Raw genomic sequence first — 20300 nt, 5'->3', positions numbered from 1 at the left:
GGAGACACTGAAAGCGGAGACCTACAGGTGACACCGGCTGCAGAGGTGCCATAACTGTCCTTGGTTTGAGAAGTGCCTGATAGCACGGCTTCTAGGTGTCTAGCGGGTTCCAAGGTACCATGTATTAGTTTTATCTTCACAAAACCATGACCAATGACACCTCCTATACAAAGAATACAGTGTGGTCCTAGCCCAAGCCATGAAACTTGACATGGTGGAGTCCCGATTCAAACCTTGGTTAGCTGGGCCTTCACATAGCCTTTCCTCCCTGTTCTTAGAATGCTGCCTCGTGTCCTTCAGTCTCAGGAATGACATTTTTGTCACACAGGGCTGTGGGGACCATCTACCTGCCACATCTCAGATGATAGCTACCACAGCCAACTCTGCCAGTGGGGTGGTGGGGCAAGTCCCCCTGGGCGGGGACGGACACTTTTTCTCTCTCACCTCATCCTCCTCTTAGCCCATCACCTTTAGGGGTGGACCTTGTGCCCTCTCCTCCTCTCCAGGAGCCCTCACTTGAATGTCATAAGAAACCCCAGACAGTGATTCCAGACACAAAGAAGAGCTGAGCTGGGCCTGGGGTCTGGGGCCACTCGCTCATGCTGGAGTTCACATAAAAACAGGGTGAATTCTGAATGCTGGAGCTAAGAAACAACCTCACCCCAGTGTCTGTGATCTGCTGGGGCTCAGCTCCAGTGTCCTTCATGGCAAAGGCTCCAAGTGGGCAAAGCATCATTCTGCATGTCCCGGCAGAGGCTCAGGATGGGGGCTTGGGAGGGGAGGCTGCTGCTTTAGCTTCGAGAAGTCGGTGAGGCCCTTTGACCCCCGAAGATGGAGTTGCCGGTAATTTGCAGGGCCATATCCTCTTGCAGAAAAGCACAGAGGTGCTGGTTCTGTGACTGGTTCCTTCATCCCTGGGCCTGGGCATTGAGTAGAATGGCATTCCACATGCCCCTGGTTCACACCCCTGGAGGGGCTGACTCTAGAGCCCTCGGGTGCTGTTTAAAATCATCAGGGGTTGTCAATGGTGGTCACACCTTTAACCCCAGCACTCGGGAAGCAAAGACGGGTGGATCCCCATGATTTTGAGCTACATGGAGAAAATGTCTTGAAAACACACATACCAATCAGGTATCACCATCTGTTCTTTGTGAGTCCCCATGCTTTCAATCAAGTCTTAACTCAGCCTGGGTCTTGCTGTACTGCAGAGAACTGGGAACTAGGTCCCCTTACCAGAGGGAACTTCAGGGTCAAGCTAGTTGTGGGGCCCTGGAAGTGATGACACACACCACACTCGGGGAGGACCACCCGATCAAGGCTTGTCCCTCCAGCTGTTTGGCATAGGGAAGGCATGAGGTCTGAAATGTCACCTCATTGTCCCAGAGGGGCCCTCTTAGGCAGTCTTGGGAAGGAGACACACAGGGCACTAAACTCTCAAAATTCAGCTTTATTAGCTTCCTTTTCCCCTGAGTCTGAGCTCAGTTCATCTGGCTTTGACAGGCCTGAGAGGCTCAGCGTTACAGGAGCTGGCCACAGCCTGTCCCACCAATCCCCTCACTGGCCGTGGACTCCCCAGGCAGGAGGACAGGTGGCTCGTGGGGGGAATGAATGATGGTAAAAAAGAATGGGCAGCAAGGTCAGAGGCCAAAGAAAGCCATTCAAGCAGTATGCCCAACACTTCCTCTGCATGCCAGTCTCCGCCATACACACTCCAGCCAAGACAGCCTCCTCTCCCACGCTCTGCCGGCCACAGCCATCAGCCTTCCAGGACCAAGCCACACCTACTCAGGCCACTGTCCCACTAGCTTAGTCCTGGAACCCCAGGTTGCCCAAGGGAAACAACCTTCTAGAGGCTACAGGACTCGAACGTGCTCATTCTAACCTGGGTCTAGCAAGAAGTATCAGAACTATGGTTCTGGTCTTTTCTCCTTCATCCACAATTCTCACCACCCCCTTCTAGGGACAAGATGAAAGAGGAGATCTCCCCATTCAGATTGGCAGGCTGGCCAGGGTTGGAACTACAATATCCCAAGAAGCACCATTTCCCCTGGGATAAGAGCTATCAGAAACGAGGCCAGAGTGCTCTGGGACTTGTAATCCACAAGAGACAGCACTAAGCACCCACGGGAGAGAGTTCAGAGGCTAAGAAGACTATGAGTGCCTCCCACTCAGTCCCCACCCACCCCCCAGGTCCCAGCCCTACACTCAGCATAAGTGGGGGAGAGGGATGTAGTGTTCCCTCCTAGCACACTGGGGAGGGCGCTGTCCTGGTGGAACGGCAGCAGCTCTGTATCCAGGGTATCCAGCTCAGAACACATCTGGGGAGAGAGCAGGGGTGGGTGACAGGAGAGAGGGGTCAGCTGCAAGCAGATGGGGGGGTGGAGCCGAGCATGCACACCTAGGCCAAGCCCTGTGTTCTAATGCGTGATGGACAGGTAGTAGGGATGTAGTCCCCCACCTAGGCCTCCCACTGGGTCACCCTGGCCCTATCCCACCTCTCCAGGGACAGCCAGCCTCACCTCTGCCTAGTCCTGTGGCCAGGGCAGGCTGAGGCAGCAAGGAGAAGGGAAGAGGAGTTGACTCTGGTTGAGACTCTGGAGGGCTGAGAGGCTTCCACCCCACCTAGCTAGCCTCCCCAGAAGATCTCACGGCCCCACTGGCCCCAGCATCTTCCTTGGGCACACTGAGGCTTCAGAGAGGAGGAGGAGGAGGAGGAGGAGGAGGGAGTCCTAGCCAAGCAGCAGTGAAAGCAAGCGATGCAGCCACAGGGAGTTGCGGAGTGCAGAGCAGGAGGAGAGCAGCACCAGAGGGGAAACAGAGACGATGACAGGTGAGAACTCAGTTCTGCGCAGACAGGAGGCCTGCAGCTGGGGATGAACAGCAGAGGCTCCGCTTGCTCGGCCTGCGCTGCTCCCCAGGGGAGCTGCCAACCTGAGCTTAGGGCATGCCAGGCCAAGGCCTCCTTCCTTGATAGCATCAGCAATACAGATGGCAGCAGAAGACTTGGGCACAAAATACCCAACCCCAAACCACTAATGCCCCTCAGCAGTGCCGGATCCAGCCAGTGCCTCTGGGCTCCACAGGCCCTTTCATGGCCCTGGTACCCCCAATCCTGGGCTTTACCCAGGGATTTATCAGCCCCAAACAGAGCATAACAAATCCCTGGTTCACACTGTAGGATGATGGGCCTGGGAAGGAAACTTGTGGAGGGACAGAGTTTGGGATCCTGTAGCTCAGGCCACACTCAATTTTGGACTCCCTACAGTGAGCTGGACTCTGGGTCAGACCCTGAATCAGGTCAGGCTCAGCCTGGTCTTCAGAGAATGAGGCATCGAGAGGCCTTCTCCTCTGAAGGGCTGGGTTTGGTTGCCTCGCCCCTCGCCCCCTTATGTGTGCCTCCTATATCAGGGTCTTGGTGCTGGGCCCTGGACTGGCCCTGCCATCCTGGCTGTGCCCCCCGCCCACCTGCTGGCTTCTGCCCAGCTGCTTCCATCTCTGATAGGCTGTAGGCCATGGCAAGCTGCAGGTCCTCATCCTCAGAAAGGTCGCTGTCAGTGGGACGGGACACAGCAGTCGGCCGGACCTGTGTGCCCCCCAGCCTGGAGGTGCCTGAAGGTTGCTGCTCACGGCGGCTCAGCTCCAAGCCTAGTGCCAGGTCATCTGGGACACCTGCGAGAGTCACAGCCACCATCAGGTCCCAAACCCAAGCTGTTGGTCATGCTGGACCCCCTCACAGAGCCTCTCTCTGGAACTAACACACATACGTTAGGTTACAAGGTTATTTAGCATCTTGGGTTGTGGCTCTGTCACCTCAGGCAGAGTATGCAGCCTCCCTGTGCCTCCCTCATCTATGCCATGGGGATGAGGAGATTGTCTACACATGCAAACTGTCCCAGGGACTAACCCATGTCAATTGTTTGTCACCGTGCTTAGTGCTAGCAGGGAAGTAGCTAGCCACAGCGACAGTCTTTGGGGAAAGAGCTCCACTTTAGGAATCCCGAGTTTGATCCTGGGCTGGTGCTGTAACCCAGCACGTACAAGGCTCTGCCTTCATACTCCAGTGCCTGTACACACACCACACACCTACATTCACCCCCCCCCACATACACCCTATGCCTTATCTTGATTCTTGGCTTAATTTATCCTTTCTGTATGGTAGGCAGTAGTCTTGAGCTAGAGGCTACTTACAAGTGAGGGTCATTTAAACAAACTTCAGCTCAGGCCCCTCAAATAAAAACCGGACAAATACGACCTATGCTACTTGACTTTTTCTGTTAAGAACACAGGACTGGGGAGATGGCTCAGCTGGGTCAGTGCTTGCTGTCTAGTGTGAGGACCTGAGTTCAAATCCCCAACATCCGAGGAAAAAGCTGGGTGTGACAGTGCACATGTGTAATTCCAGGGCAGGAAGAGCAGAGGCAGGAGGATTCCCTGGGGCTCACTGGCCAGCCAATCAAGCGGAATCAGTGAGCTCCAAGTTCAGGGAGAGACTCTGTCTCAAAAAATGAGGGAGGGGGGAAAAAGAGGACATGACATGGCGGGTGGGACCTGGAAGGGGTAGGATGATGAGGTGGGCATGAATATGATCAAAATACGTTGTGTGCTTGTATGTCGTTCTCAAAAATAAAAAATTGGGGCTGGAGAGAGAGGACCAAAGTTCAGTTCCCAGCACCCACATCAGGAGGGTCACAACTGCCTGTAACTCTATCTCCAAGAGGACCTGGAGATGCCTTGGACCTGTGAGCACCTGCACAGACACAAACACATATATACACACAACTACACCTAATTAGTATATATGTGTGTGTGTGGTGTGTATGTGTATAATATATATATACATATGTATATATATAAATTTTAAAAACAAAATAGAGGAAGATGGCAGACCTTGACCTTTGGCCTCCACAGATGCACTCATAGGTATATACAGAGTGTATCTCTCTCTCTCTCTCTCTCTCTCTCTCTCTCTCTCTCTCACACACACACACACACACACACACACAGAGAGAGAGAGAGAGAGAGATTAGAGGGAAAGAGATAGGAAGGCAGGAAGAAAAGAAAGGGAAAGAGAAGGAAACCCCCACAGTGGCACTCTATATGAGCAGAGCCTCTAACTCAGTGGCATAGAGTTTGCCCAGCATGCCTGGGTTCAAGGCCCACTGTCACTCACACAGAGTCAAGAGCCTTGCAAACAAAGGCATCCCTCTAATCACGATGGTAATTAACTAGCCATCTGAGACTCTTCTCCCCCTGGCCCCTCTCCAAGGGGGGTAGGAGCCACGTGGGTGGGTCTAAGGCTTCCTGCCAGAACCCCACTTACCATTGATTGAAACTGACTTCAGCTGTCCGTCCTCTTCCACCTCTACCCGTTCCTGCCCGTTCTCCATGATTCTGTGGAAGGCGGCACAGTCAGCGAGCAGACTGGTCCAGGCTCTGACCATTACAGCCATCAGGGCGGACTCCGTGTTCACACAGCACTTGCTTTTACCCCTCACCCCCAGAACCTCCACCTGTTCGGCCCCAGAAGGAGCGCTCACCTACGCGTGGTGATGCGGCGTCCTTGGACAAAGGTAGTGGATGTTGAAACAGAACGAAAAGCACCAGCCCCAGGGCTGAAGGAGAAAGTAGAGGAGGAGAAATCTGGCGTTGGGACAAAGGCAAAGGGGAGGCTATGAGAGGGAGGTTCCTGACTACTTATCGCCATCACCAAAAGCCAGGGGCCTTGGGGCTTCACTCAGACCTGCCCCCACTAGCAAAAGCCAGGGGCCTTGAGGCTTCACTCAGACCTGCCCCCACTAGCAAAAGCCAGGGGCCTTGGGGCTTCACTCAGACCTGCCCTGCTAGCAAAAGCAAAGCCAATTTTGGGGACTCCAGGACTCACGATTTGCAAAAACAGAAAGGGACAGTGCTTACCAGAGTGTCCAGGAGAGGAGGAAGAGAAGGCAAAGAAAGGACCAGTGGGTCGGGAACCTCGGTTCTGAAGCTCTGAGAAGGGGCCCAAGTCATCTGCAAGAGGGAGATTAGCCACTGGTGAGGAGATTCCCTCCAAAACCATGTGGCTGATGTTTTAAAACCTAGAAATCAAGATGATAAGCAACCGCGTGCACTTCTGATTTTTTTTTCTGGTTCTGGTGGTACAAATTTACAAATTTTTAAAACTGTTTTGGAAGGGGGTCTCAGTAGCTCAGGCTAGCCTCAAACTTAATAGATAGATAAGGATGGCCTTGACGGCCTCACCCCGGGCCTCCACCTCCCAAGTTGGGGGATTAGATGTGTGTTCCACCAAGTCTGGCTCTCAAGTGTAACCAGGCTTGTCGAAGGAGTCTCATAAATCACCAAATCTGGTGGTTAAGATTTGTGTGTGTGTTTCGTTTTGTGGTGTTGAACACTGAGATCAGCACCTTGCCCGTGCTAGACAGGCGTCTACCACTGAGCCCCTTCCAAGTCACCCAGGTCGGATTCTAAGCTGATGTGCATGTGTCTCGTGGGAATTAAAACCCCTCACCTCTCAGGATTTACGAGGCTTAGGGGACGCAGGCTCTTGAAATATATTAGTCATTAAGAACTGGTGTCTGTTGTTACGTGTAACGCTGCTACAGCTGTCACGTGACGCTTGGAATCTTGTTTCCCTGGTGGCTCCGGTGGAGGTTTAACAATGTGCTCTTGTGTCATTTAATAAGGCCAGTCTGCGAAGTGTCACTGGTGTGTCACGTGAGTCCTGGCATGTGTGAGGTTCTGTCCCAGCTTTCGCTGGACTCACGCCCACACAACCTCAAATCATCTGCTGTGAAATTCCAGTTCCACCCAAGCCTCTAGCCTGAGAGATCGCGAGAGGACGGACAGCAGGCCGGAGGAGGAGGAGTTGAACTATCCCGCCGACATACCAAAGAGCTCCGAGAAGGGGTCTCCACTCCCGAAGAACTCCCGGAAGACTTCCTCGGGGCTCCGGAAAGTGAATGTGAAGCCAGGCCCCGTCCCACCGGTTTCTGGTTGAGAGGGAACAGTTCCTGCAAGAGATGAGGAAGGAGCTTAGAGGGTACATTTGGCCCTGAGTCGGGGTCCCCCCCCCCCAAAGGCATGGCTGGGAACCTTAGAAAGAACATGCTCTGCAAGAATTTGCCTGCCCCTCCCTCCTTAGCCCACTTTCATCCTGGCACCCCACCACTTCACCTACCTGCCCCCGTCAGCCCTTCCCGGCCATAGCGGTCATAGATCTCCCGTTTGTGCTCTGGAAGAAGAGACCTGGTCATTCCTCCCATTAGGGTAGTTAGTTACCTCCCCTCCCGGGCTAGGATAAGCTGCAGAAAATGCAGCTTAGGAGATGGCAGGTGTCTGGGCGCACCATCATAGCAGCTTCCTGACTATACAACACACGCTAATAGCACCTACTTTTTTAAAAATTTCATTTTACATTCCATTCACAATTCTGTCCCCCCCACCCATCCTCCCATCCTCCACCTCCCCCCAGCCCACCCATCCATCCACTCCTCCCAACAGGTATGGACTCCCATGGAGAGTCAACAAAGTCTGGCACATTAAGTTGGGGCAGAACCAAGCCCCTCCCCCTCTGCACTAAGGCTGACCATGGCACCCCACCATAGGGAATGGGCTCCAATAAGCAAGCTCATGCACCAGGGAGAGACCCTGGTCCTACTGCCAGGAACAGTACCTCCTCTAGGCCAGCGAGAGAACTAAATGAGATAACTCACCAAAACTGCCTAGCATAGTGCCCAACACATAACTCAGTAAGTGTAAACCAGGGGCTGAGGTAGAGCTCAGTGGTGGAGACCCTGCCTAGCAGGAACAAGACCCTGGGTTTACCGAGGGGCTCCACACAAGTAAGTAAATGGATGTCCGCTAATTACTACCATATTGTACCAACAGGCTTAGCCTGATCCAGCCACTTCCACAGAGGGAACCTGGGCCGCCCTCCCCGGTACAGCTGCTCCCCCTTGGAAGGCTCTTTCCAGTGTATAACCTGTCTTTGCATTTACCTGGTTATCGCCAGTCTTCTTTGATCAGAATGTGATAGACCCACATGATGAGGTCAGGGCCTGCTTTCCCCCCACTGCCTCCCTAGTACCCCAAAATACCTGACACACTAAGTTTAGCGGATATTTTCTGGGATCCTTCGGAGATTTGGTTTTGTTGTTTAGAGACAGGTCTTACTCGGTATCCAGGCTGTCTTCAAACTTGTGCCTATCATCTTCCCTCTGCCTCCTAAGTGCTGAGATTACAGGCATGAGCCACCACCCACAGCTAAGAAATACAGCTTTTTAAAAAGACACCAGGCTGGTCTTGAATTTGAGAGATGGCCGAAGAACCTTGATCCTCCCATTGCTAGGATTACTGGCAGGGCACCACCATGCCTAGCTTAGGTGGGGCCAGGGATTGAATCCAGACCCTTGTTCATGTTACCAAAGCACTCTGCCAACAAAGTTACATCCTCTGCCAGCTGTTTGATGTTGTTTTGAGGTTTATCCACTTATTGAGACAGGATTTCTATATATTTAATCTATATATAATTAATTATTTATTAATAAATAAATATTATTTATTATAATTATATATATGCTGTTGAACTCAAGATCTGCCTAAGTACTGGAATTATAGCCATGTCTAGTCAGAATATTTTCTGAAAGAATGAATAACAGACCTAGGATTGTGTTTAAACAGTAGAACACTTGCCTAGCATGTACAATGTTCCAAGTACAACCTGCAGCACAGAAAAGAAAAAAATCCACCTTCAGACCTGGACTCATATTCTAGGTCAAGACATGAGCAAATTATTTTGCCTCTTTCGGCCTCAGTTTACCTGCCTATAAAATGGGGGAGATAAGCCTGCTTGGCAGGAAACCCTGTGCCCTTCCCTGGTCAAGACCCAGACTGTTCTCCAGCCCCTGGGAGACAGAAGGAACTTGCCATGTTGGAGGAGGCACATTTAAGCTATCTTAGAGAAAAGCAGGGAGGAGAGAGGTGATGGAAGCATGGCTTTAGGAAGGAGTGAGATGCGCATGATTAGAAATGGGGACATGCTGGTCCCTGCCGGACCCTAAGCCTTACTGTCAGACAGTACTTCATAGGCCTCTGCCACCTCCTTAAATTTTTTCTCAGCAAACTCCTTATTATCTGGGTTCTTGTCCGGGTGCCACTGCAGAGCCTTCTTCCGGTACCTGCAGGAGAAGTGAGAGGAGCTGGAGAGTCAGGGAACTGACGTGGGTTCTTCCCACTAGGCAACTGAACCACACTCTCTTAGTCCACCCACCCTTTCACTGCTCCGATCCAAGAACGCCCCGGGACTGCAGCCACGTTTACAGGGGGTTCTCTCCCAGCTCGGTGCCAGGGATATGAGCCGAGAGTAAGGGTGCCAGAAGAATGTCCCCACCCAAAGCCCTCCCTTGGAGCTCATTGGATAGAGCTATCTAGAGCCACAGAGTGTGGGGACACTGGCCTACCTCACAGAGCCCGGGCATTTTAGCACTGCAACCTGAGCATGCCCACATGGGAGGAGCTGGAGGAGAGGGGTATCTGGTGGGTGTGTACAGCGGGCTCTGAGACGGACAGCACTTCTTCCCTCCCTGGCCTTGGTCCTCGTAATTTCCCAAGGGTCCCCTCCCTCCCCCCAGGCAGCCCTTGAAAGGGCCCCTGGCGCTGGGGGTGGGGGGCGAGGGTAGTGGGGAAGAAGAGACAGAGGCTTTCTGCAGCACAGTAGAGGCACTTACGCCTTCTTGATGTCATCAGCAGACGCACTCGGCGGTACGTCTAGAATCTCGTAGTAGGATGCCATGGCAACTCAGCCGTCAGGCGGCCCTCCTCCGGGCTGCGGGAGAGAAGGGATCAGGCCGAGTGAAGCACGGCGGCTCCCTGTGCTTGCAGCCCCCGGTGCGGGGCGGGGAGATGCAGAAGGTGCTGCGAGGTGGATGCCGCGCCTGCAGCTGATGATTAGGCTCCTTCACAGCCTTATCGGGTCCCGCAGGCCCGTGCCCGGGGTTATTTCGCCGCAGGCCTAGAGAGCCCAACCCGAACCCCCTGACTCCAGCAGCCCGATCTGAGGTCCCCAACCTGACCCAGCTGGGGCCGCACCTCCTCTGCCGAGAGTCCCGCCCCTGCCCCCCGCGGGGAACCGCCTGGCACCCGCAGCCCCGCTCGCGGCTGCTGCGTGCGACGCGCCAGGCTGGGTTGTGTGCGCAAGCGTGCGTCAGCACCGCGGAAACTACTAGAGACCTAGAGAGGGCCGGCTGGGCCGGTCACACTGGAGGGGGAGGAAGAGGGGGCGCTGCAGAGACTTCTGGGAATGGGGGAGGAGCCGTCTATTTTAGTTTTGCACCCAGGCAACGGCATTCCCAGGTGGGACTTGGAAGGTTGAAGTTTACTACATCCTTCCAGCCATGTCGCACTCCCTCAAACACAGGCAGAGAGGCCGTCCGCAAACTAGGTGCGGGGCCCCTTGTCCCTCTGTCGCTGTCGTCGAAATATACTTCATTGATCCCTGCGTACTCCCCCAGGCCATCATCACCAGGACTCACCTTGTCTCCTCTGGGCCTGACTCCTCCCCTTCTTCATAGCCTAGCTCCAGCCCCAAGTCTTCAAAAGAGGCTGCCCTGGCTCTCCTGAGTAGGTCAGACCTGCTTTTTATAGCGTCTCGTGGCATTTCCTTCTCCACTCTTTTCAGAGCCACAAATTAACATTTATTTGATGATTATCCACCTCCTCCACTAGAATGTAAATTCCCAGGATGTAAGAATTGCATCCTCCTCCTCATTGCCCCCCCCCCCCCATTAATCTTCAGTTAGAGTTGAAAAATATCAGCTGGATGGCTAAATAATACTTGGAAGAATCTTGATAAACAGTTTGACACATAGGAAAGGTGAGGGCCTAATTAAAGGAAATTACTAAATTCAAAGTTCCTCTTCTACAGCTGGCCCTGAATAGATCTATTCCACCTGAAAATGATTCCTGGATTCAGACCTCATGAAAGAGGGAAACTTCCAGAACCAGCTCTTGCTTTATTCCGTCTGACCAATCCATGGGCATTAGTGGAGTATCTTCTATCTAGTGGATGCTACCAGAATGTACTAAGAATGGGGACGGGGTGGGTATGGGTAGAGTACTCGCCTAGCAAACATCAGGCCTTCCTTAGCCTCAGTTCCCAGCATTGGGAGAGAGGTAAGGGGAGGGGGCACAGAAAGTGACCTAGTGCCTGCTAAGACAGCAGCCTGTCAGCAGTGTCCCCTGGGAACCTCGAGACTCTAAGAGCTGGGAGACCTGGCCTGGCAATCAGATGCCGCTGTGTGGCTTGGGGCCAACCGAATACTGTTTTCCTCTTTAAATATAGGTAGCATCTAGAGCTGTTTGAAAGTCTTCATCTGAAGCATGCTTTATAGAAGGTGTTATTAGTTAGCACAGTGCTTTCTGGGGTCACACTTGACTCAAGCAGTAAGAGTTATATGTACCCGGTCAGGATGAGAGACCTGGGGACATCACATAAATCAAAACAAAACAAAACAACAACAACAACAACAACAACAAAAAACAGCTTGAGCAGGACACGAGAGAAGAAGGCATCAATCTCAATCGCTCGTCCGTTTTTCCTGCCTGCCCACCTTCTGAATTTCCTGCCTACATTTGGAAAATTCCCACCGACATCCAGGGAACTTTCATTGTTTCAGCCCTAATAAGAGATGCGGCATCTCCCAGGGAACCGTGAGGCTCTCACATGCTTCCCCGGTCTGAGGGTACGAGCACAAGTCACGAGCTCTGCCAATGAGGTGCCTCTGGTAAGTGGGACTTCAAATCTGGAGCAAGGCAGGGAGAAGGGAAGGTGGCTAAGAATTTCTCTCTGTGTGGCGCAGGTTGCCATGGGGCTTGCAGCGGCCTCTTGCGCCTGAAGGAGGAAGTGTCCCTCTCCATGTTGAGGGCAGAGGATCCCTGCAGCAAACAGAGGGGACCATCTTTGGTGCTGCTGCTTGCTGGGGTTTGACTGCCAGCCCTTGCACTGACTGAATCGATGTATAAACGCCATACGCTTCTAATTTGAGGGTGATTCGGGAGAGGGAAATGGTTTAGTATAGGAGTTGGGTTGTTTTTTGGTTTTTGGTTTTTTTAACTTGTTTGATTTTGTTGTTGGTTTAATTTACTTGAGTTAGCTTCTGCTGTTTGTGATAGGAGCCCCAACTGGCCCAGTGGTCAGGGGCTTATATTTGGTTTAAGCAAATCAAGTGTAAGTACATTACTCCAAAATCTTCCAAGTGTTTGCTATTTTCTTTTACTCTTCTCTCAACAGACAGTTGTCTGGCACCTACCTACCAGATATGTGAAATTAAGAAGAGAAAGGCCAGGGCCATTGAAGTGGCTCAGGGTAAAGGTGCCTGCTACTAAGCCTGATGACCTAAATTCCATGCCTGGGCCCCACAGGGGAGAAGAGAACCGGTTTCCACAAGTTGTCCTCTGATCTCCATTTGGCGTGCTAGGGCTCAGGTGTGCCCACACACAGAGACACACACACAGCACAGATGTGATTTTCAGCACTGAAGATGAGAAAACCTGGGTGTGGTGGGTTGCAGCTACAGCCTCTGGCCCTTGGGAGGCTGGGGACCTCAAATTCAAGGCCAGCCTAGGCTAAATCGGGAGTTGCAGGCCAGCCTGGACTGCAGAGTGAATCCCTGTCTAAAAAACAAACAAAAAAATCCTCCATCAACAAAAAGAATAAGAATGCAAGAAGAGTATGCAGAGGCCCAGAGTCTGTGACTGAAGGAGACCAGCCTGGGCTATGTAACAGATAGGAAGACAGCTACAACTGAAGGGGACCAGCCTGGGCTATGTAACAGACAGGAAGACAGCTACAACTGAAGGGGACTAGCCTGGGCTATGTAACAGACAGGAAGACAGAGCTGCAACTGAAGGAGACCAGCCTGGGCTATGTAACAAACAGGAAGACAGCTACAACTGAAGGGGACCAGCCTGGGCTATGTAACAAACAGGAAGATAGCTACAACTGAAGGGGACCAGCCTGGGCTATGTAACAGACAGGAAGACAGAGACGCTTATATTTAGAACTTGTGCTCAAGGAGATTATATTTTTTTTGACAAGATATAGATGAACAAAAACCAAATGAAAATTATGGAACCTACCTGGCAGAAGCAGATAAAGGCTTAACATTTCTTTGTTCACAAACAAAGCCAAAGAATTTGTAAGACAAGCTTCTTTTTTAAACATTTAATACTGGGGGCACTGGAGATGTTCCTCAGTGGTTAAGCGTGCTGGCTGATCTTCCAGAGAACCAAAGTTCAATTTCCAGCACCTCACACCGCCTGTAACTCCAGTTCCAGGGGATCTGACTCCCTCATACAGACATACAGGCAGGCAAACCACCAATGCACATAAAATACAAATAAATGAATTATTCTAAACAAACCTTAATCCCGGGGATTAAACCCTGGGCTAGCACACCTGCTAGGTGAGTGCACTTGCCCTTCTAGAACTCAGTGTGACTTGTAGAAATCTTTTCTCCAGTGGGGTGGGGAGTGTCAAAGCAGTGTCCAAGAATGGAGTCGTGTGAGGTTTCGAAGTCCCTGTGAGAAAACAAGACACCAAGTCAAGAGTCTCGTGACCTCATTTTCTTCAAACGACAGCATTTTTTCTTGGGTTATGCTTTTGAGCCCCTCCCAGGCGTAGTGCATAGGAGTGAGTTTGCTTCAGGTAATTCATTACGGCCGCCTGTGGTTATTTGTTCCTGTGCCTCTGAGGAAAGACACGTTTCTGCTGAGTTTGGCTTGTCAGCCACATGTGGTTTGCCCTCGTGACTGCACGCTTGACTCATGTGACTCCTCTTAACCCTCAGAGTAAAATTTGTCTGATGCTCAGAATAAAGAGTTGGCTATTGCACGAGACTTTAGTCCACCTCATTTATGGGCTTTGTTTTCCCAGGGATGGGAAATGTTGAGACCGGCTCTCTTGTAGCTGAGGCTGGCCTCAAACTTACTATGTATCTGAGGTGGACCTTGAACTCCAATCCTCCTGCCTCCATCTCCCAAGTCTTGGGTTAGTGAGGCACGATGCCTAGAATCCAATGTAATTTTTTAAATTGATAAAGGTCACAGACAGCTCCCAGAGGAGAACATTCTGCCTTATTCACGAAAAGAGCTTCAGTCCCATTATAATGAAAGAGGTAGAAACAAAATCTTCAAGAAAGCACTTTGCTCTTTAAATGATTGACAATGTTCAAAAAGCTTAACACACTGAAGGCAAGGCTGTGGGCACAGCTAGAGTCAGGCAGGCATTTATAGTGGGACAGCTGATAAGAGGGAGTCATCTAAAGACAATGATGTGGGACACAACAACACTGAAAGTGTAGCATTTGATAGACAAAGCCAATTCTACAAACTTGTGGCTATACATATAAGCAAATAAATATGTTCAAGGACTAATGCATTCTTCTTTTTCTTCTTCTTTGCTCTTTTCTTTCAAGACAAAGTTTCCCTGTGTATCCCTGGCTGTTCTGGAACTCACTCTGTAAACCAGGCTGGCCTTGAACGCAAGTACTGGAACTAAAGTTTGCCTTGGATGCGTGAGAAATTAGCAAAGGAAGCATGGAAATTAGTAAAGGAACCAAAGGAAGCTGGCAAAGCCTTCCATATATGAATCAAATTCAGGAATGTAAAACCCTCTACTGGTCCAAGTACAAGTTCCTATAAGTATTGATCAGTGTGTACAACAACTAGCAACTGCAGCTTCTTCTTCCTGCATGTGGATAGCTGAGACTGCTCCCCTACAGAGACCTCCTACAGAGACTCACCAACGCCTCAGCCTGCACTGCACCTAAGAGTCACACAGAGTTGTGGGTTCTGGGTTGTGATAGCAATCGGTGCTACTTCGAGTGTGCACAGCTCACCTGAGTCCAGCTTTTCTATGTCTCTCATTTCTTTAGTGTCCTTATCCCTTCCACCTCTAGTCAGGGTTCCAGGACCAAGTCTTGAGGGGTGAAAAAGAAGTTGGGGGGGGGGGATGAAGAAGAGGAGAAGGAGGCATCAGCTAAAAAAAAACTCATATATTTAATTCAAAATGGATTATAAGCCAAAATATAAAGCTGCCAAACTTCTAGAAGAAAGTAACAGAAATTCGAGGGATGAATTTTTGGACACAACACTGTAAGCTAGATTCATGAAAAACTGGATTCATTGACCAAATAGACTTGATTGAAATTCAAAACTTCTCAGCTGGGGGGTGGTTCAGTCATTAGGAAAGCACACTGCTCTTGAGAGGTTCCAAGCTCTGTTCCCAGCACCCACAGTAGGCATTTCACAAACACCTGTAACTCCAGCTCCCAAGGATCCAGCGCTTCCTTCTGGCATCTGCAGGTACTGCACTCACACATGTATATGTGTTCACACAGACACACATACCTAAATAAAAATTTTTAAAAAGAGGTTTAACCTATCCAAATTTTTAAAAATTATTTAGGGAGTCAGAGAGTTCTAAACAGGAATGGGACTGCAGTGAGAGACTTTATTCTACCACAGGCGTGCAATACAGAGAAGGGGTGGGAAGCGTGTTGCCGCAGGAACCACACGGCATCCTTCAGCCAGAGGTCATTTCTCATTGAGACACGGTGCATGGGTTAATAACATCGGTGCTCCTATCCATAAACAGCTGGATTAGAAATGGATGGTAGAGTGCTGGAGAACTGGCTCAGCCATTAAAGGCTCACAACCAAAAATCTAAGAAATGGATGGGAGACAGTAGAATCCAGACTCTCACAATGGGATGGAAATTTATGGCTAAGCAATTAAGTTGATGACACTTGTATTAACTCATGCTTAGCCTGCTGTTGGTGCAGATAGAAACACTTGTAGGCATGTACATATCTTCAGGTTCCTGTGCACACATATTCACACTTCCCCCTGTCAGCTGAAAGAGTTTAGGATCGATACTCAAGTCTGCATCCAGATCCTGGTTTCTACAGTCTTCCTCCATAGAAAATAGCCAAAGCACCTCAGAGAAGTACTCCCAGGACTAGGGCAGGAAATGCTCCCGATGAGCCTGGCAGAAACTGAGGAAGCACTCAGGAGAAAAAGAGGTGAGGGGATATATCAAAGGTCACAGACCAACTGGAAGGGCTACCGATGACCCACAAGGAAGCTATAAAATATACAGCAATGGTTGTAAAATAATAAATAAGAGGTCGTTTATAAGATTATTACTGAATTCAGACGATAAAGTAAATATCTATGAATCCATAGTAAGTAAGAGATAAATAGATGAATATATAGACAGATAGATATATAGATAGACAGATGATTGATAGCTAGGTAGATAGATAAATGGATGGATAGATAGATAGATGATGGATGGATGGATGGACAATAACTCTCTCTTGCAAGAGAATGCCAAACCACGTGTGTGAGAACTACACGTCCATGCTGAAGGAGCAGACTCCCACTCCATCAGTTTGGCATGTGTGTGGTGATGACTTTGCAGATGACTCAGCAGGAAGGTGGATAAAGGAGCCACTTTATGATGGCGGCATCCCATAAGCGCCAGCAGCAGTCATTTATGTTGGACGTAGGTCAAGATGAGCCAGGCACACTTCATCTCTGCGGCCTTCCTTCCCAGCCTAGGGACACTCTCCAGAAGGCTTGGCCACACCCTCGGAAGCTTTGCAGTCACCACAAACAAGGGAAGGTGGAAAGAGATAAAGGCTGGGAAGAATAGACTGCTGAATGGAAGGCAACACGGGGGAAGGGGAGCTAATGAAGTCTGGATGAACTGCAGAGCGTGGCATCGATATTGGTCTGTTAATTGTAGCAGAATCAGAGAAGAGTCAGTGAGATCCCAAGCCAATCAATAAAAACTATTGCACCTGCAGCGTGGAGAGCAGGAGGAGGAAGAAGTGAATGGCACTCTGACCTCCACACGTACACCACAGGGGGCACATACAAGTAAACGTGTGTGTGCACGCGTGCACGCACACACACAAGTATATAAATGAAAAAAGAAAGAACTAAAATGAATAAATTGAAATGAAACCCTAAAACATATTCCTCTCATCTAGAAGAAGCAGCAAAAAATAAATAAATTTAAGGAGCGCAAGCCAGAGAACCCGTAACAGTGAGACACACAGATGAATGATTAAAAGCCCAACCAATGCCAACCACAGCCTCCACAGCTGACATCCTTAAAAAGTGAGGGCAGGGAGGGGAAGATGGCTCAGCAGTTAAGAACACTGACTGCTCTTGCAGAGGACAGGGGCTCCATTCCCAGAACTCATATGGTGGCTCAACCAACAGTTTCAGGAGATCGAACGCCCTCTTCTGGCCTCCCTGGGCACCATGCAGGCAAAGCACCCACACATATAAACATAAAAGTCAATCTTTCGCTGGGCGGTGGTGGCACACGCCTTTAATCCCAGCACTCGGGAGGCAGAGGCAGGCGGATCTCTGTGAGTTCAAGACCAGCCTGGTCTACAAGAGCTAGTTCCAGGACAGGCTCCAAAACCACAGAGAAACCCTGTCTCGAAAAACCAAAAAAAAAAAAAAAAGTCAATCTTTCTTTTAAGCGAGGGTAAAATGAAAGAAAGAATTCTTTTTTAAAAAACCAGGGTTATAGCCGGGCGGTGGTGGTGCACGCCTTTAATCCCAGCACTCGGGAGGCAGAGGCAGGTGGATCTCTGTGAGTTCGAGACCAGCCTGGTCTACAAGAGCTGGTTCCAGGACAGGCTCCAAAACCATAGAGAAACCCTGTCTCGAAAAACCAAAAAAAAAAAAACAAAATCAAAAAAAAACAAAAAACAAACCAGGGTTATAATCTTAGTATCAAATATCAGATAAAGAATGTTCAAGGCTTGGGGTCTTATTCCTGCCTATTCATCCTGGTTCATTAAGATAAAGGGGTCAGTTCATCAGGAAGACATAGTAAGCACAAATGTGTGTTCATATTATAGCAAAATTCCACTATACGAGTAGCAAAAGCCTACAGATGGGTCAGATGGGTCTCGAACTACTGTTAGGGACTCCACCCTCCCAGTAATTGATGATATGGGATAACCGATATGAGCTGCCGTGACTTAACTAGAATTTATAGACTCTGACTATAGAGTTTGCATTTCTTAAGGAAATTCATCCCAACTGACCATCAGCTGAGCAGAAAGATTCAATAAATTGAAAAGGATTTAAACCAAACACCATATCTAGCAACTAAGCTAACCTTCCAACAGTATTATAGGATAGAAAATCCCAAATAGTTTTAAATTAAACAAAATACTCCTAAATAATCAATGTCTCAAGGAAGTCACAAGACCTCAGCACATCAGGAACCACACAAAGCAAAGGCAGGGCACATCACTTCAGTGGCACAGCTCTTCCCTGGGGGGCCCTTCTCTGGGGGTGTCTCTTCCCTGGGGGTCTTTTCCCTGGGGGGCTCAAGGATCTGGGTCCACTTCCTAGCATTGGGGCACAAAAATCACCTTATCTATAAAATAATACTGAAACAGCTCTTAAAGTTTTTTAACTTTGATGCTTATATAGAACAAAACAGAAAATGAAGAAGTCAAATGTCAGCTCTTTGTAAGGAGCAATATCTGACAGGCCTGTCACTAGCCTGATCATAAAATAAAGCTGACATCTCCACACCAGAAACTAAAAGATGTTATCACCACAGGTTCTGCAGAAGAACCTCTGATGCACAGATTCAGTGACTTACACAAAACAGGAAAACTGGTCAGAAGGAAAAACTTAGTAAAAGTAATATGAGATAAAATAAAAAATTTCAATAGTCCTAAAGAGATATTAAAATGTAATATCGAAACTTCGAGCCTAGATGTTTTCAGCAGTGAGTTACATCAAAACTCAAAAGCAAAACAAAACAAAAAAATCTCTTTAGAATATTACCTGAAAATAAATTCCACATGAAGCCGGGCAGTGGTGGCGCACACCTTTAATCCCAGCATCGGAAGGCAGAAGCAGGAGGATCTCTTTGAGTTTGAGGCCAGCCTGGTCTACAGAGTGAGCTCCAGGACAGCCAGAGATACACAGAGAAACCCTATCTTGAAGGAGAGAGAGAGAGAGAGAGAGAGAGAGAGAGAGAGAAATTTCAAATGAAACATTATCAACTAGTTTGCAATGGTATCTACATGGTGGTAGGGTTTACACACACACACTGAGGATACACACACTTCCAACATCTGAAGACCCCAATACTTCACTAGGCGAGTGAGTTTTTGTCACTGTGACAAATGCCCTGGAAAGTCAGCTTAAAGAAGGGAAAGGTTATTCTGAATAACTGTTTCAGATGTTTCAGTGCATGGAGGGCGTGGCCATGTTGCTTTTTTACTTATCATGATGCAGGACATCATGGGGGTAACAGGTGGGATAAAAAAAAAACACTTCTCTACCTCTTGGTGGTCATGAAGAGGATAGAGAAAGGAAAGAAGGACCTGAACCCCAATATCTCCTTCAAGGGCAGACTCACAATGACCTTCCTCCTTTCACTAGGCCCCACCTCTTAAAGGTTCCACTCTCTCTCCAATACATCACAGGCTGTAGCCAAGACTCCATCGTCTTGGGATCTTGGTTGGAGTTTTTATTTTGGTTTGGTTTGGTTTGGTTGTGAGCCTAGCCTTTAGTGGCTAAGCCATCTCTCTAGCCCATTGGCTGTGTTTTAAGAGTCAACCCGTAGGGCTGGAGAGACGACATATTGTTTCCCTTTTCCCAAGTTTGAAGACCAGAGTTCAGATCTCCAGTATCCACTTATTGATGGGTGAGCATGGTGTTCCACCCGTAATTCCAGCCTAGGAATGCAGAGGCAGGATTTCCCCAGAACGAGGCTGGCTAATGCACTTAACAATATGGCAAGATGGGAGTTTAATTAAGAGACCCCGCTTCACCGAATAAGGAGGAAGAGGCATCTAGGATGATTCGCAGCATCAGCCCCAAACCTCCTCATGAGCAAGAACCCACGCGCACACACATTCTCACAGTGTCCCCAACACATAGAGCAAAAAAATGCATGCATGTGCACGCATGCCACATACACACAAGTACATAGCACACATCTACCACATGTTTAAACAAGAGAAAATGCAAAACATGATCAATTCAACACCCATCTTTGATACTCTCAAGTAGGGATGAGGCTGGAGAAAGGGAGGGTTCTGCTGTCAAGAGCGTATTCTAGTTGGTTTCATGTTGCCGACATAAACACCATGACCAAAGCAACATAGAGAGAGAGCGCGCACGTTTCTTTGGTGTACACTTCCAGGTCACAGTCCATCACTGAGGGAATTCAGGGCAGGAACTGAAGCCGA

The 20300-nt window shown here is 49.4% G+C and overlaps 1 protein-coding gene across 3 annotated transcripts; it reads right to left on the bottom strand.

Annotated features, from left to right (window-relative positions):
- Positions 1 to 1432: 1432 nt before the first annotated feature.
- Dnajb2 (DnaJ heat shock protein family (Hsp40) member B2) lies at positions 1433 to 10175 on the bottom strand. 3 transcript variants are annotated; one of them, XM_041650621.1, is made up of 10 exons: positions 9723 to 10175; positions 9064 to 9173; positions 7175 to 7228; positions 6885 to 7007; positions 5914 to 6006; positions 5538 to 5640; positions 5321 to 5391; positions 3466 to 3669; positions 2520 to 2547; positions 1433 to 2318 (listed from the first exon to the last, which is right to left on the bottom strand). In XM_041650621.1, exons 1-10 carry the CDS (start codon positions 9785 to 9787, stop codon positions 2243 to 2245), a joined length of 927 nt encoding a protein of 308 aa, XP_041506555.1. In that variant the 5' UTR covers positions 9788 to 10175; the 3' UTR covers positions 1433 to 2242. The 3 variants fall into 3 exon arrangements, with proteins under 3 accessions (XP_041506555.1, XP_041506556.1, XP_041506554.1); XM_041650622.1 differs by lacking the exon at positions 2520 to 2547 and having other exon boundaries at positions 9723 to 10171; XM_041650620.1 differs by having other exon boundaries at positions 1433 to 3669; positions 9723 to 10174.
- Between the last annotated feature and the right edge of the window lie 10125 nt (positions 10176 to 20300).

The sequence above is a fragment of the Microtus oregoni genome, unplaced genomic scaffold, assembly GCF_018167655.1.
Source record: "Microtus oregoni isolate MIOR12 unplaced genomic scaffold, Mior012 000004F_ref0000308, whole genome shotgun sequence".
Taxonomy (NCBI): Eukaryota; Metazoa; Chordata; class Mammalia; order Rodentia; family Cricetidae; genus Microtus; species Microtus oregoni.
Note: the sequence above shows the minus strand (reverse complement) of the source record. Positions and strands in the feature narration are given on the sequence as shown.

Excerpts from the sequence above, each read along its gene's own strand:
- Dnajb2 (XM_041650620.1), bottom strand. The coding sequence starts at position 9,787 with ATGGCATCCTACTACGAGATTCTAGACGTACCGCCGAGTGCGTCTGCT. Across the intron at positions 7,008-7,174 it reads GGAAGGGCTGACGGGGGCAG|GAACTGTTCCCTCTCAACCA; the intron begins GTAGGTGAAGTG and ends CATCTCTTGCAG. Across the intron at positions 5,641-5,913 it reads CTCCTCTCCTGGACACTCTG|ATTTCTCCTCCTCTACTTTC; the intron begins GTAAGCACTGTC and ends TCCCAACGCCAG.